Consider the following 17,685-nt stretch of genomic DNA (forward strand, 5'->3'; position numbering starts at 1 on the left):
TTGTTGATACTACTGCTTTTATAACTGACATAAGCTGAATTTTCTAAACAAATGTTCTGCAAAACCTGGTGTCTCAGATGCATCCAAAATGTATCTCTCACCCTCCATAACTTAAAAAAAGACAAAAACATTCATGTATCCCTTTCTGTGTCTCCGACTCTCCATAACTTAAAAAAGGACTTTAACCTTCATGCATCTCATTCTGTATTTGACTCGTAATAACTTTTTTTTTAACAAAAAGACTATCTTTGAAGTTTCCCTTTCTGTTTATGACTTTCCAAAAATGAAAACAAAAGAACTTAACTCTGATGCCTTTGGAAAAGCAAAACCTATATATCTCATGCAGGTAAACAACAGTGTGTTAGATGTCTTGTGATCAGAGTTTGTGTAGATACCATTTTTTTAACAGTAAAATATGCTTCTTCAATAACATTTACCTGATCATAATACCTTAGGAGTACTACCACTATCTTGCAAATCCAGCCCATTTGTAGCTACAAGAGCTAAATATTGTCAGACCACAGAGGTAGGGATTGGTGCCAAAACCTGTGTGTACCTCAGTTACTGCTGGAGTGAATGCACTCTCCTTGTAGGGTGTAACTATGGGGAAACTGGGGGTGTATCTGATTTACGAAGGGGTAAGTATTATTGAAGAAATATATTTTACTCCAAAAATTATTTTCTTCTTCAAATGTTACCTGATCATAATACCTGATGAAGAAAGGTAGGTGATGGAGGGAGTTACATCCCCTTACACTGGAGAGACCATCTCCAGTCACCTAAGGTATGTGTGGCAGATTAAAGATTAAAATACTCAGCTTAAGTACTGACTTTGCATGCTGAAGTGCAGCTTTTGGGGGAAAGGGAAATATTTTTCTCCTGCAAATCCATGCAAAGTTTTATTGCTGCATCCATCAGAAGCTGCCAAATGACACTGAAAGGTAACTGGATGGACTATGGTGATATGTCCCATAAGTAGGGCTGGCCTTAGGCCAATTGGATCGATTTGGCCCAAATGGTCCCCGTGATAACAGGGACCCTACACATTAGTAATTTTTAAAAATATATCTATAAAGTAATTTTAAAGTGCTGGAAGAAAATTTCAATATCATATAATACTTGTTGGAAAGTTTATTTCCAAATCCTGTGCTCATGGATGGCCTGTGTATAAATACAGGGGGCCTCGCCAAAATGATCCAAATCGGGCTCTGCATTTGCTAAGGCTGTTCCTGCCCACAAAATCTAAATGAGTCTTTTGGAATCATAGATCACTGAGACAGGAAATAGATAAAGTTGACTCTGAAGTCCATCCCATAGCCTGTATAGTCTCTTCAAGCACAAACAGTTAAATGCAATGTTCATTGCAGCTGCCCTAACCTCACAAGCAGAAATGTATAACAACTTCATTGGTTCTTGTGGTAATCCTCTACATGCAGAATGAGTAACAATCCAGGTCAACAGAACATACACTAAGATACAAAGCTTTCCCTCTTTCAGATGTAAACATTGATAATATCTCCCTCTCTGCACTGGCTCTGTTCATTTTAGGTACCACTTCAAAGCTCTCACTAGTTCCTGTAGGTGACAATGAGCTGAACGATGAAAGTAGGAAGGAAGTTTCAGCATAAGCGACTGACTGCCCATGTGCAGGAGCCAGGTTGAAGGCTGGGGCTATCATGTGTGATACTCACCATTCTTGATAGACATGCAGATTGTTTGGGTCTGCCAACAAAGCACGAATTTCGCTCATCTTGCCTGTTGTATCAAGGACAAGTAAGAAGCAGATCTTATATAAGATGTGAACCAATGATACTCTCAAGAGTGATTACATTTCCCCTTTGGGCATAGAGCTAATGCCTTCAGGTGTGAAAAAATTATAATCTTCCAGATGATTGGAAAAATCTTTGTTTTTGGCCTATATCTTCTTTTCCATTATGAAACTGTGTCAGAGAATGTGGAATGGTAACTTTTAATAATATCTTCACTTCAAAGAGCAATAATTGGAAGTTAGCAGTTTGGGAAATTGATGAATTAAGTGGAGAAAGCAAATCAAGTATATAAATTATCTTTCTCCAAGAATACTTACCCATGCACATTATTTTTAAGGATATAGGCCTGCTACCTCCAGAATCCAGCCAGACAATAAAAAAAGATGAAAAATGTGTCTTTTCCAGTTCATAGATATACAAAGGGCAATACCTCTTGTCAATTACATCCCCTATCCACCATGGGGTGTAGCTAGGTTTTGAACTGTGCCATATACCAATGAGGATGCTTGAATGGTGGGTTGGTAAGAAATCTTTTGAAGTAATGTGATTGTGAAAGTATTCTCAAATAATTTTGTGTTTACTTTAAATTGTGCTTTTTCCTGCAAATATGCTCCTAAATCACATTAATGTTTGAAGAATTAGTAATGGAAGAGGGAATCCTGAGCATCTGACTTATACCTCAGGTATCCATCAAAGGAATAAAAGCTGAATTCAACTGGCCTTGACATTAAAGGTTAGATCCACTCTGATCCTGACTTCTAGGGATCTGATTTGAATGGCCAAGTCCAATTACAGTGGAACAGTATATCTTAACCTCCATAGTATTGTCAAGTTGGGTTATGGGACATGTGTTCCACAAAACCTGTCCAGACTTGCATCATGTGAGACTGTATCTGAGCTGGACTCTTATGTTCTCGATCTGGTTTGTATCTTGCAGGGAGAGAAGACTAGCTGTCATACACTTGAGGCATCAGGCCTATTGTATCTTGCAGGGAGAGAAGACTAGCTGTCAAACACTTGAGGCATCAGGCCTATTGTATCATGCAGGGAGAGAAGACAAGCTGTCCTACACTTGAGGCATCAGGCCTATTGTATCTTGTAGAGTAAGAAGACTAGCTGTCATACACTTGAGGCATCAGGCCTATTGTATCTTGCACAGAGAGAGAGATGACTAGCTGTCATACACTTGAGGCAGCTATGGCTGTAGCAGCAGCTGAAAGAAATTTCCAGATCTACTCAATGGCTGGTAAGCCCTCTGGTTTGTGATGCTCATCAATCAGGAAATTACTAAGGTGACATTAGTATTGATGTTAATGACATCCTCTTCTCTGAAAATGAATTTCTCCAATTTCTCTTTCTGTTTAGAAAGTGTGCCCAGAACTGAAAACCCACTGACTCTACATCCATGCAGTGTATATCTGGCTTTCTAGATTGGAGGTGTGGTTATTGTACAGGCATTTACATTGCTGTCCATATTCTAGACTCAAAATGGAGCAGACAACATTTATAAAGGTGTAGCACTATATCAAGGGGAGATCACTTTGCCATTTATGTGGCCATACAATGCTAAGCTCCAAAAGCTAAACAATTTAGTCTGGGAGGGCTGAATTTATTTGTGAGGTAGTGTTAGTACTTGTAAGGTATTCATATAATAATCATGTAAATAACCAACTGGAAGATCTTTATAAGCAAGTGGTCTTTATATATGGGTAAATTGGTGCTGATTGATGTGTAAATGAGGTATTTTATATATGGGTAAATTGGTACTCATTTTATATGTATAAATGAGGTACATTAATCCTGATTACACAGGTGGTGCTTATAAACAATTGCAGCATGTAGAGCATCTAAATATCTAGTGCTCAGTAAGCCATAGTCTGAAGCTTGAAATTGGCATAAATGAGGACAACAGTTAATCAGATGGACTCAGAAGTTATGTTAACTGTAAGAAGTATAAACAGAATTGAGCAATTACAGTTGTTTGGAGATCTAAGTTTCAGGAACAATTTCAATTTCAACATATTTTAGGTAGTCATACCAAATGTCCCTGGAGCATGATTTTCATTTCAAACCCAAACATTTCAAAATCAATGCACGTATCATGTTACTCCATAAAATGTTGTCGGACTGGAACAACGGTCACCCTTATAGCCATCCTGAAGACTTTATGTAGGACCAATATGACCTCAGAATAAATGTGTTTATCAAGTTTCCTTTGGAATGAATGTCGTTTTAAGTTTCCTATAATTTTTTGAATGAACGCGTTTATCAAGTGTCCTATAATTTTTGCAATGACTAGGAGAAATAATCGTAACAAGGCTTTATATAAGTGTCCATCCTGGTGGCCATAACGACTGTCAATTTTCATTTAGGACCAAACTAAACCTTGAGATGACTATGTTATGTCAAGTTTCGTGATAATCCCACAGATGATTAGGAAGCTGAAATGAACAAGAACCCCGTGAAGGAATTCACACTCTACTGGTCAAAAAGAATTTCCCAGAATTCAAAAGACCATTTCTTCCTTTTAACTGTTGAGTATAGAAACTAGCTCTGATATTTTCTTTTAGCAATAATACATTTTTCAAATTACCTACTGTGGTAGGCATATTGGATGTAAAACTGAGCATCATTTTAATTTAGGACCAACATGACATCATAAAAAATTTGGTGGGGAACCCAGGTTGATATGACTTTTGATTCTGCAGAAGTAATGATAATTTTCAAAAAAGCAATGGTAGTGATACTCAATATCAGATTGGCACCATTTCCGTTAAGGACCAACCAGACATCATAAATATTTTGGTGAAAATACAGTATCAATATGACCAGCCATCTAGGAGAAGTAGCAATAATAAGATTTTCAAGATGGCCATTGTGTGCCATTTTCATTTATGACCAACTAGACTTTATAAGAAGTCTATCAAAGAAAACCCTACACTAATATGACCATTCAGTCAAGAGTAGCAAAAGGACTTTAATTTTGGTGGTCAGCACTATTATTCAGGACCCACATGTTATGTATATTTGATTTAACTTATATATGATTTAACTTAATTGTTTGTTTGTTAGTTTCAATTTTTTAAAATTCAATTACATGCTATTGTAATGTAACTTTGTTTACTGGATTTGATACTGTTCAGTTTGGACTGGTTTTAAAGTAAACAACTAATAACAGAAACTTTGTATCTAATGCTGACCTAGTTCCTAACCTTGATTCAGATAGTTTTTAGTAAACAACATTTTTTAAAAATTTTTCTCAGTAAGATTCATAAAGTGGAATCGAGGCCATACTTGGAATATGTGACAAATAGCATGCATCAATTAGGTTTTTATAGAGGACTGACCCACATCTGGGCATCTGTTTTGCATTGTAGCTAGATTTATTATTGATGTTTTGAATAGAATAATTATTAGTACCTAAACACTTGAGAACTTAAAGTGTTTTATGTTGTGAACAGTTTTTGGGCTAATTATTTTGTTTTCTTCAAATTATTTGGATTCCAAGAGATTATTTTTCCCTGGAAGTGCTTGTGCTCTAAATTAATTCTTGGACAAAGACAGTTATCAAAATTCATACAGAATTCACATTGGAATATTAGTTTCTGTGATTCAACAAAGAACTGTTGACACATCAGTATGATGCTGACCATAGCATACATCATTGCCTTCCATTTTGGATTTCATCTGGATTTGAACTCAGTTTCATTAGTAGTTTTTATTATTTAGAACTTCTCATTTTTAATTCTTGGATTAATTTTGGATTTGATTCGTAAAACCGTAAGTTCTTTTTCTCATTTTTTACTTGGTTTTCTAAGGAAATAAATTATTTGTTAAATTTTACAAAGCTTGTTGTCTTCACTCATTCTTGTTACTGTTTGAAAGAGTCTAAACATGTAACACCACATGACATCCTAAGAAATCCTTTAGTAAGAAAACAATGTTGATATGACCATCCATTCATTAGAAGTAGTGATGACAAGATTTTCAAGATACAGATTGTGGTGGCCATGTGGAAGTAGCACAATTTTCATTTAGGACCTACTAGACAGCATAAGAAGTCTTCTTAGTGAAAACCCCAAGGCAATACTAGTTTTCATTCAGGAGAAAATAAGATTTTCAGGATTTTCAGACATCAGATCAGCACCATTTTCATTTACGATCAACTCTCCATACATGAGTTTTAGATGATAATAATTCATGAAATAGGCAATACTGTGAATAGAAATAGACGTGAGGTTGGCCACACAGACATTTCTTTTTTTCTTATTAAACTGAAGAGGAAATTTAGATGTGATCCAAGGATTTTATAGTGTAAATGGCTGGTATGCCAATTACCACAGCATGGAGTAACAAAGGCATGATGGATGTAGAAAATTATGACAAGAATATCATGAAAATGCATTCTCTCTTCCACGTTAGCAGGAGAATGTTGATATGGCTAACATGGGTCCAAGTAGGTCACTAGGAAAGACACAGTGGCCAAGAAATCTATTTTTTTAAGAATAGTTCAAAAAGAACTGTCACTGCATTTTAACAAAGAACTGAAGGGAAATGTCAAGTACTGTTGATTCAAAAGGAATGCATAGAAGAACTGAAGGGAAATGTCAGATACAGTTGATTCAAAAGGAATACATAAAAGATCTTTGCAATATTTCTGTGCAGCATGAACAGTCAGTCTCCGAAAAGAACTGTATTTTAGTCATAATATAAAAACTGTCATGTTATTAATAATTAGCTTTTACCTATCCCTCACATGTACCCATCATGCATATATCGTGTAAAGTTGTTTGTTTGGGGGAAGGGGTATGATATGCAGTACTTTTTGAAAACAATAAGACCCAAGCGTTATGATCAAGTTAAGATATCAATAGGACCCAAATATTATGATAAAATTATGTCAAGATAGCATATCTACAAATAGTGGAAAACCAGAACTTCAAAATGGGATGAACTTCAATGTGCTATTAATAAGGACAAATATGAATAACAAACAACATATAATACTTTCCATGACCAGACTAAAAATGCAAGCAGGATGGAAACTGGACTAAAATTACAAAAAAGTAGGATGGAAACGAGAAGAGCTCTAAAAAAAATTCTTCTTGTACTTACATTGACTCTTCTTTTCCTTGTGACAACAAGGTAGTGTATGTCTTCTTTCTCATCCTTGTTGTTGGAGTCTAAAAGATTGATGGAAAGAAAAGATTTAGGTAAAGTATGTATTTAGCTGTAAGGACAGTTAACACCTGAATACTACGGAGCACAACTCCTTGATCATTTTAAAGTTTTGAGCCTAATTAGTCTGATCATCATTCAATAACTTTTGGTTTGCAGTTGAATGACATGTAAAAATTAGAAGCAGGCACTCTTTTTGTCTCAGGGAGAAAATCTTAACACTTTAAATTTTTTTTTACCCCAAGTCCTAATAAATGTAAGCTGCAGCAATTTTTAGCAGACAGCTGGAGAACAGCCAGTAAAAAATACTTCATGGTGGGCTTGACAAGACTTATGTGTGAAAATCAATGTGAACTTATTTTTGTATAATTACCTGTGAATATAGTTCTTTAAAAATGGAGAGAAACAAAACCCACTGAAATTGGTCTCATCTGTTATACAAGGAATTAATAACATCAAACAAATTTCTCAGTTGGATATTTGTGATAAAAGGAAAACCATAAAAAAACAATTATAAGCAATCAAAAATTTCAAATAATCTGTGATACTAAGGTGCTTAAAAATATGTCAAATCTGGTGATAATCAGGTGGAGTTACGAACATTAAAAATTTCTTTTTATTTTATCCAAATTTTATTTATCCTGCTGTGAGCAGAAATCATTAATGAACTAGTGTGTGTTTATTCAAACTCCTTACTTTATCACACTAATCAGTAACATTGTAATCAACTAGTGTGTTGATCCAAACTCCTGACTTTTTCACACTACAGTCAGTAGCATCTTAATCAACCAGTGTGTTGATCCAAACTCCTGACTTTTTCACACTACAGTCAGTAACATCTTAATCAACCAGTGTTGATCCAAACTCCTGACTTTTTCACACTAGTCAGTAACATCTTAATCAACCAGTGTTGATCCAAACTCCTGACTTTTTCGCACTACAGTCAGTAACATCTTAATCAACCAGTGTTGATCCAAACTCCTGACTTTTTCACACTACAGTCAGTAACATCTTAATCAACCAGTGTGTTGATCCAAACTCCTGACTTTTTCACACTACAGTCAGTAACATCTTAATCAACCAGTGTTGATCCAAACTCCTGACCTTATTACACTAGTCAGTAACATCTTAATCAACTAGTGTATTGATCCAAACTCCTGACTTTATTACACTACAGTCAGTAACATCTTAATCAACTAGTGTATTGATCCAAACTCCTGACTTTATTACACTAGTCAGTAAATCTTAATCAACCAGTGTGTTGATCCAAACTCCTGACTTTATCACACTACAGTCAGTAACATCTTAATCAACCAGTGTGTTGATCCAAACTCCTGACTTTTTCACACTACAGTCAGTAACATCTTAATCAACCAGTGTGTTGATCCAAACTCCTGACTTTATCACACTACAGTCAGTAACATCTTAATCAACCAGTGTGTTGATCCAAACTCCTGACTTTATCACACTACAGTCAGTAACATCTTAATCAACCAGTGTGTTGATCCAAACTCCTGACTTTTTCACACTACAGTCAGTAACATCTTAATCAACCAGTGTGTTGATCCAAACTCCTGACCTTATTACACTAGTCAGTAACATCTTAATCATCCAGTGTGTTGATCCAAACTCCTGACTTTATTACACTAGTCAGTAAATCTTAATCATCCAGTGTGTTGATCCAAACTCCTGACTTTATCACACTACAGTCAGTAACATCTTAATCAACCAGTGTGTTGAACCAAACTCCTGACTTTATCCCACTACAGTCAGTAACATCATAATCAACCAGTGTGTTGATCCAAACTCCTGACTTTATCACACTACAGTCAGTAACATCTTAATCAACAAATATGTGTTGATCCAAAATCATCACACTACAGTCAGAAACAAGTTAATCAACTTATTTTGATCAAAGACTTGGACTTGATCACACTATAGTCATTAACATCTAAATCAAGCAATGTGTTGCTCCCAAACCCTGACTTTATCACACTACAGTCAGTAACATCTGAACATTGAAATGTCCTGCATATCTGAACTAAATTGGTGTCTCCAATGCAATTTGAATTGATGGTATTATGTTGTTTGTGAACAAGTAAAACTCTAAACACACATTATCTATTTTACAAACAGCTACATACACATATGAATTAATATTCACATAATCCATGCCATTCAGGCTCACAAGCTGACAAAAACAAACTTCACACAGAGAGGTAAGATTCTGTTTTACTTGTACAGTTGTGCTGGAGCCAGTCCAAAACATATACAAAGGTACAAACATTGTGTACATTAATGATCTTCCTAACAGTGGAATGCTGCAAACAGTCCTCTATGTAGGAAATGGTTGACCCTGAAGATTATTAGCCAATGAACCTCAACAACCTGGATCTTTCGTCAAGTTATGTAGCCTTGAACTAAAACTATTGTGCAGAAACAATTATTTGGTTACAAGCTTTACCATGACTATGACCTCTAGACTGAGAACCTATAGGTTTCATTACTGCTCCAAGTGCAAGTAGTTTGTAGATGATAAAGAAATAAAGTCATCATGTGGATAATTTGAAGGACAGATTAACCTTCATACGGATGGGGTCAGTACATAATATTCCATAAAATTAAAGGCATAGAAAATTACTTTAAGCTGAAGGACAGATTAACCTACATAAGGATGGGGTCAGTGCATAATATTCTGTAAAAATAAGGGTATAAAAAAATACTTTGCTTGTAGTATCAATACCTTGACCAGTATTTTTCAGCATTTTTAACAGTAAAATTAACCAAACTCTGAAATGGGTCATTCTACCATTGAAATGTAAATTGACTGCAAATGTAATGCAGAATAAATGCAAACAAAATGCAGAAATACAAATAACGTTGTGTAAATGCAATATGTAGAACAATGAATAAATAAAATGAACAAAATGTGAATGCATTTCATGAACTGATTTTAAAGCAATTTATTTTTAAGCTGCTACAAAATTTTCTCAGTTGAAAGCCCTTTCACAAGAAACTCCAGGATCAGATTCTTTACACTGACAGACACATTTCACTTCTTACAAGCCATGGTATTGTTCTTGTCTATGCAGACATAATAACTGTCACCAATGTTATGACATCATCACCAGCGGTTGTATTTGTACAAATTTGGAATAAAATGAAATGAGAAAATAAAATTTGCTGACAAATACTCAGCAACTATTTCTTCACATTTACAGATGTTGCATTTTTATTTATTATAAATTCATTGATGACCTTGGCATTTCAGGCATCTGTTATTTTATGGAAGCACACTTTTAATAAATCAAAATATGAAAACATTAGAGACCTCTTTATATAACACTCTAGAAAATAGGAAAACTAACTGCAGTAAATGCATTTCTTTTTTGAAAAGAAACAAAAGGAAATGATGAATGGGAGAGACAAATACAAAATCATAAAGCATTTCTGAGCCCTTAAATGAAAAATGGCCTTATTCTGACCAACAAATGTGAATGGAATACAAAAAGAAATGATTTAGTAAAGTTAGCTCTTTCTGGGACTATATCAGTCAACAGATGACTCAGAACTATTACCTGCCCACAGGTCAAATGTAGCACGAGGAAGATTTCTTCTGGCTCGAAGTCTTTCCAGTCGTTCTTTCTTAGCTGCCTTCCTTTGCTTTTCAGCCTGTCTCTCAGTGAAACTCTTCTTCCCACTAGCCAATTTCTCTAGTACTTGCCTTGCTCGCTTTGGGGGCTTACTGAAATGACACATCTGAGTGCTATGTATGTATAATTACACAACTTCCTTGATAATTTGCACCTGGATAACTCACATTACTGCTTATAATGCTGGGTCAGGAATGGATCCCATTTTTTTAAAACAGAGAAATATCTCCAAAACTGGTAAATGAAACCTTTATAGATTGCTAATTTTATCATCGAAAATGGTGGTTAGTACCAGGAATATAAATCAACATATTAAATTAGCAACTTCTAATAAGCAGTCATATAGTCTGTTAAATTTTCTTTTCTCAGTACACTGTAAATAACAATATTTGACGTCATTTTAATCAAAAGAATTAGTCACTAATACCTACTAGGGGAAACACTTTAATAACATCATTTAAATCAGTTTTGTCAAGTTAAATACATGTCTTAGTTCTCTCTTTAAATTTTGTTTCAATGTAACATCATGAATGTAATATGCCCTCTTGTATTCAAACAAAAAAACTGTCAGTCTACCATCACAGCTATGTCCATGAGTGTTTCTGTGAGAATCTAAAAGCTGATTGTGTTTTGAACTCATTCTTGTGGAATTATTTATTACATTTAAAAGACAACATATTTTGTACTGTCATGTTAATTATGTCTTTTGTATCAAAACAAATTAAAGGGGGTGGAATAAAAGAAATGTTAAAAGGCATGCAAGAGCTAGCAGTCATGGTCATGTACCAGGTCAACTCATTTCAGCTAATCAATCCAATACAATCAACTATTATTATGGATGTAATATAATTAAACTGCCTTAAATTAGCCTACTCATTCACACATATGTGATCAAAGATAACAAAGCAACCAAGCAAAATGAGTACTTGGGGAATAGAAAGTTGTTTCATGGATATGGTTCATTATGGAGAAGTGAGTTTCAGACTTTGTAGTGAACTTCAAATTCCTGAAATGGTTCTCAGAGCTTTCCTCATAAAAGAAGTTTCACTATTACACAATGACATTTTTTCTAATACAACAAATTTATTCAAAAGATAAATATCACTGGTTTTTCAAAACAAGGAATGTTGTTTTGTTATGAATCAACAACAGCACAAAGCAGTGACATAATTACACAATGTTTTTGCATACACAAAATGCTTGTTGAAACATCAGGAATAATGTTTTAATGATCTTTCAGAGGTTGTTTATCTTAAAAAATTAACACAAGTTACACAGAAAAGCCAACAACTCCATCAGAAAAAGATATTTATTGACAATTATTCTCAACACGATTACGAAACAAGCATACAGCCATTTTTCACCCACATCTAGGTTCTTTAATATCAAGCTGGGATGGCGTCCCCTTCTTAGTCTTTTGTTTTAGGTCTCTTGGTAACTTGAACCACTGCTTATAATGTGGTCTCTTTCTGGACCCAGTTGTGTGCAAGTACATTGTAATTGGGAGAGAGAGGTGTATTTTACTATATCATGTTATCCTTGTAAGTTTTAATGGGCACTATGTGTTACAGATAAATACAATAAATGGACTACTTAGATTGAATGAGATGCTATACTTCCATCTACATCATTCATACTAAATATGGAATCAATCCATATTTACTAAAAACTTCAGTAACATTAAGATTTTTTTTTAAAATTGTGTGCATCATGCTTTGTAAAAAAAAAGATTGCTCAATGTCACCTTGTCTTTTTGGAGCTTGTAAACACTACTCGTTTTTGCTGACTAATATGTCAGAGTAATTTTATATGTCAAAACCTGTGGAATGGGACCAGGTCAGTGTAATCATACATGTCAAACTGGAATGGGATCATGTCAGTATAATTGTACATGTCAAACATGTGGAATGGGATCATGTCAGAGTAGATGATAAAACCTATTAAATGAGATCAAGTGGTGTCTACAATACTTACATTTTCCCTTCTTCTATTTGCAGACTGGATTCATAGCCATTAAGCTTCATCTGTGCTTTCGCTTTCCTACTAGTCTTTCTTGTAATGGCTGCATGGACAAAATAAAAAACATACAAATGTATGGTTGCCAGTCTTTGTACCTTTGTACTTGTTTATTATTCATGTAATGACTGTCAGAAGTAACAAAACTTGGGTAATTTTTAGATGATTGAGTGTGTCAGATTTGTATTGGAACATCATGAATGTGTTATATCCTTTCCATTCTAAAAGAATAAAATGGCTTCATATCTTAAAATAAAAAAGGTATGTGAGCTATGAAAAGGTTATTCTGTACCATTACCCTTAAACTTTGAAAATAACATCGTTTATAAAACAAGCATGACAGGTTTTTTTAATGCAAGGAACTGTGTACACAATAATGAATGTTGCATTGGCCATTTATGTCAATTGTCATAAAGCGTTTTCAAAGAAAAAAGTAACGTTCTGTCATCAATGTTTTTTTTTGCAAATCTACTGGCACTGCCTGGCACAGGCCAAGTGACACATTAAACCAAAAAAGATATTAATTTTTGTGATAAACATATTTGGACTGATAAACAAATGTGATGTTAAGTTTTCACAGAAAATGATTTATAACAGATATAAAAATAAAACCACTTAAACCAGTGCTCAAAGAAATTTTTTACACACAGGCCCAGGGCTGGTGACTTAAAAACAATCACAAGTCCGGACTGAAATTCCACAAGCCTGGATTTCAATTTCCATATTCCCAATATTTTCCCTTTTTTAATACTACATATCACACAATACTGCAATTGCAACAGTTCAAATATAAAGTCAATAGGGTTCATTCGGGAGTATGAAGGTAATGCAAATGTCTTTAGTGTTCATTACTAAACTCACTAGAGACTGGATGGTCCTGGTGTCCAAACTTCTTTGCTGAATTGTCTGAGTGAATCCTGGTTGAATCAATATGTTTGCAATATGTGCAGAGTTAATTCCCCCCAAATTTTATTTTTTATTTTTGCTGGCATGCTTCACAAAGTAAACTCCGTTGAGCAGGAGTTATGAAACTTCTTTTTGTTGGGCTTTGCCGATAGCTAATTGCTTCCTAAATCAGCTTCAAAAATGAATAACACTCGAACACTATTCTCACAATTTAGATGATCATGATTTGTATTTTATATATGCAGTAAATCCGAATTCAAAGAAACATTGCACCTGTTCATAAACTTGTTAAAATCTATAATACATATGGTTTAAACATTCTCATTCATAGTAATGATATGTAATAGCGTTTGTTCTCCACACTCATCTAACATCTCTTTGATTTACCTATCTTGGGCTGTTCCACGTCCTGAACATACCTATGCAAATTAACACAATGGGCTTGCCCACTGCAGTCTTCAAACACATCACACAGGCAGTTGTCAGCCAATTAAAAAATGAGAAATGGTGGTTTGTACCGGACTTCTTTGCCTTTTAATTGCTATTATTTAAACTGCCCAAAGAAAGTTTTACATCAGCTTTAATCATGACTCTTTACAATTTATACACGCTACATGTAACAAGCATATACTGAAAGTGGTGTATTCTTCATCTATTTTCGAAGATTACTGAAAACTGTATTTTCTTGAAACATAACCATGTCTGGGGGCTTTGGGAGTACAAAATCATGTTTTCTGCATGACATGTCATTTTACAATTTGATTAAAATCAGGTCTCTACTTCACATAGGACAGTAGCGATCTGATTTTAATCAGACTGCACCATGTTATGGCAGGTATGTCAACATCCTGAAAATACATTTCTGCATTTCATCAGTGCAATCAAAGTTCATTCTGGCAATTTTTTGTTGTTGTTGACAAGTCTGATGGGCACCTCTCTTTTTTAATACAGGATGGTCCTGATCTGAAATTATAGGGGCCCTGAGCATAAGGCCATCAGATTTTTTTAGTACTGTAAGCTGGGGCAACATCTTGTAATTTAAGAACCCAAAATACATTAATAAAATGGCATTAGAAGCCAGCCAGGAAGGTCTTAAGCTTTGATGTCATATTTCAGCATCTATGTTTCAAAATAAACATTAATTTCCGAATGTAAAAGTTTTTTGTTGTTTGCAGAAAAATAAAATTTGGGCTTGTAATATTTACTGAGTAGTCCACATGTCTACAGTAACTTTCACAATAGTCATAAAGACCACAAATGATAACCATTGTAATACATCACTGTTGAATTCTTATTTCAAAATTTTAAAGTGCTACTGATTTGTCCTTTTCCAGATGCAACATGTTTTTATGTTTTACATAATCCATCTCCTCTAACATTTTTCGGCCACATAACATCCATCTCCCACATGGATAAAGCCTGTTTATGACGATATTTGGCACCATTTATTTTCAATTTAGACTGGTCTACTACATGTGGTATCAAATATATAAAGAATCTGTGACATGTGGTTTTACATTTAAAAAACCCGTCTGTTTTCTTGGAACTGTTTCATGTACATACAATAAATAGAAAATAAGGAAATTAGACAAGAGGTCTAACAATGAACACAGGGGTTTGTTTCGTTGTTTTATAATCTAACAATCAATCACATATGTTCTATATAATAAAAATAATAAAAAAGTTGGAAATGGCATTCGTAAATTATTTTCCTTTAGGCAATGAGAGGGCAGTAAGCCAAATTCTGGACAGGCATACAAAGTCAAATTCCTGAGCTAAGTATTGGTATCAAATTAATAATGCTACACGAAATCTAGCTTGAAATATCAGCATTGATTGACTACCACATCTAAGCGTCACCTGTAAATAGCTCCTGAACCCCACTAACGCATATATGCAGTGATGATAAGCATAGTTTACTACCCAAGTGTTGCTTATGTGCATATAGTTCAGCAGTACTCGAAACTCCAGTGTCGCATCTATGCAGATGTGACTGTTATGTTAACTAAACGTTGATTGTTTGAAAGTACAAAAGTTTACATATTTTTGATTATCATAACCAATGAGAGGACTGTTTACTCAACATTTTGATACAAGTGTGAAAGCTGAGAGGTTAAATTTAGACACAATGTTGGGGCTTTTCTGCACTTTACGAAACACGCGTAGTTGAGATAAACAAAGATGAATTCCGACTTAGATTTGAGCAACTTTAAAGGGTTCAGTGCAAGTGATATTGAAGAGTTTAATGGACCATTCTTAGAAAATGGATTGGATATTGATATTAGTCCAGTTTCAACACCAGATGCAAGTGATTTTTTATTGGATGATGAGGCGGACATAGTCCCACTTGCACACTGGAGTTATGACCTTGCCATGTCCGAGATCAATGATTTTGATTCTCATGTTGGTTCAACAATCAAGCTTGGATTAAGTAATGAGAATGATTTTTTTCTCAAGTTTTTTCCTGAATGTCTGGTGAAAATGCTTGTGAAAGAAACAAACGATTATGTCAAGAGAATGGGGGACCAAAAGCAAGACCTGAGGCTGGAATGGTATGAAATCAGCATCACGGAGATGTGGGCATATTTTGGAATTTACATTGTCATTTATGTATGGATGATGACTGTTTTGAGAAGTACCACTCTCAATTTTGTAATATAAAGTGGAAATATATGAATAACAGACACTAAACAAGGTAAGCTGTTTTTTATGTCACTGAAATCCAGCAAAAACTAATGAAATAATGAATGTAAATGTAACCATGTTTTCATTGTCAGTTTCTGTAGTCAGCCTTGATGATGCTCTAGTATTCAGCCTAGCAACCAGCCTCAGTAACAGATATAATAGCACTTAGCAGTAGTGAAACTGCACAAAAGCTTTAGTAGCTAAAGGGTTAAATAGGTTGCGCAAGAAAGGAGAGAAGTGATCTTCCTTGTATTATTATATAATACAATGAATAAATGTGCATGCCGGGTTATTATCAATGGGTGGGTACCTGAATACCTGTTGGCAACTTGAGGCCTGTGTTTAAAAAGAATTTTCTTGGAGCATTGGATAAGGTACCTGCACATGCTATGTGAATGAATATCATTTCTCAGTCTTGTGATATTAGGACTGTCAGAAACTGCTGTGACTTCACTGCAGACACTGACAATACTATAGCATAACAAGCTAACAAAGGTAAATTAACTTTAATCTGTTATTTAAAACTGATAGTAATGGCATTTTAATCCAGTTTCATGTATATAACATTACTTTAAGATGAATTTTTTTTAAAGAATATAATTGGAACTCCATTTATCATACACCAACCTTCAGGATAATCCAGAAATGTTTTTTTTAATTATCTTACCTACTGGCACATCTGTCACTTTCTTTTCAACAAAGAACAACTGATCATCTGGTTTGTCTGCTACAAGACCTCTGTAAGCATACATCAAAGTTTTAATCCTGGTGGACTGTCCCAGGTATACAGATTTTATCAGGCTTGTGACATAATGTACAAGATTTCACTTCAAGTTATATACTTTGTCACAAATCAAACCATCAAATAAACTGCTTAAACCATTCATAGAGCAAATATCTGCAGTCTTGGATTTACATAAAAAGCAGCAGGTAGCAAACAGGGGAGGCAACTAATCACCCCAAGACTGTCCCAAAGCACTCATCTACCCGGTATGCATATATACAATTTAAACAATCAGAAAAAAGAGTAATCAGTATAATTATGCACTTTATAATTATTGAGTTTTTTTCCCTTGTCAGTCATCGCCAACAGAAAGACCCCAAGGCACCAAAAGACTACACCAAGACTGTCCCTAAATACTCTAACCTAACCAGTATACATTTATAGAATTTAAAATAATAAACTAAAAAAATTAATTCATATAATTATGGATTGTATACTTATTGAGTTTTTCCCTAGTCGGTTATTGCCAAACGAAAGACCCAAAGAATACACCAAGACACCACGAGACTGACCCTAAACACTATCATCTACCCAGTATACATATATACAATAAAAAAAATTAAAAAAAAGTAATTCATACAATTATGCACTGTAGAATTGTTGAGTTTTTTCCCTTCTTGGTCATTGCCAAAGGAAAGACCCCAAGACTGTCTCAAAACACTCTTATCTACCCAGTATGCAAATATACAATTTT

The 17,685-nt window shown here is 34.6% G+C and overlaps 1 protein-coding gene across 1 annotated transcript in view; it reads right to left on the reverse strand.

The window, feature by feature from the left end:
* LOC149804471 (ribosome biogenesis protein NOP53-like) overlaps window positions 1-17,685 on the reverse strand; it is a 53,575-nt gene that overhangs the window by 33,182 nt on the left and 2,708 nt on the right. The window contains exons 2-5 of the mRNA XM_089940682.1: window positions 16,875-16,945; window positions 12,575-12,662; window positions 10,526-10,692; window positions 6,885-6,952 (exon numbers count right to left, since the gene is read on the reverse strand). Coding sequence (XP_089796808.1) covers window positions 6,885-6,952; window positions 10,526-10,692; window positions 12,575-12,662; window positions 16,875-16,945 — 394 coding nt within the window. The remainder of the gene's footprint in view (window positions 1-6,884; window positions 6,953-10,525; window positions 10,693-12,574; window positions 12,663-16,874; window positions 16,946-17,685) is intronic.

The sequence above is a fragment of the Sinohyriopsis cumingii genome, chromosome 2 (genome assembly GCF_028554795.1).
Source record: "Sinohyriopsis cumingii isolate HCF-2022 chromosome 2, ASM2855479v2, whole genome shotgun sequence".
Lineage (NCBI taxonomy): Eukaryota > Metazoa > Mollusca > Bivalvia > Unionida > Unionidae > Sinohyriopsis > Sinohyriopsis cumingii.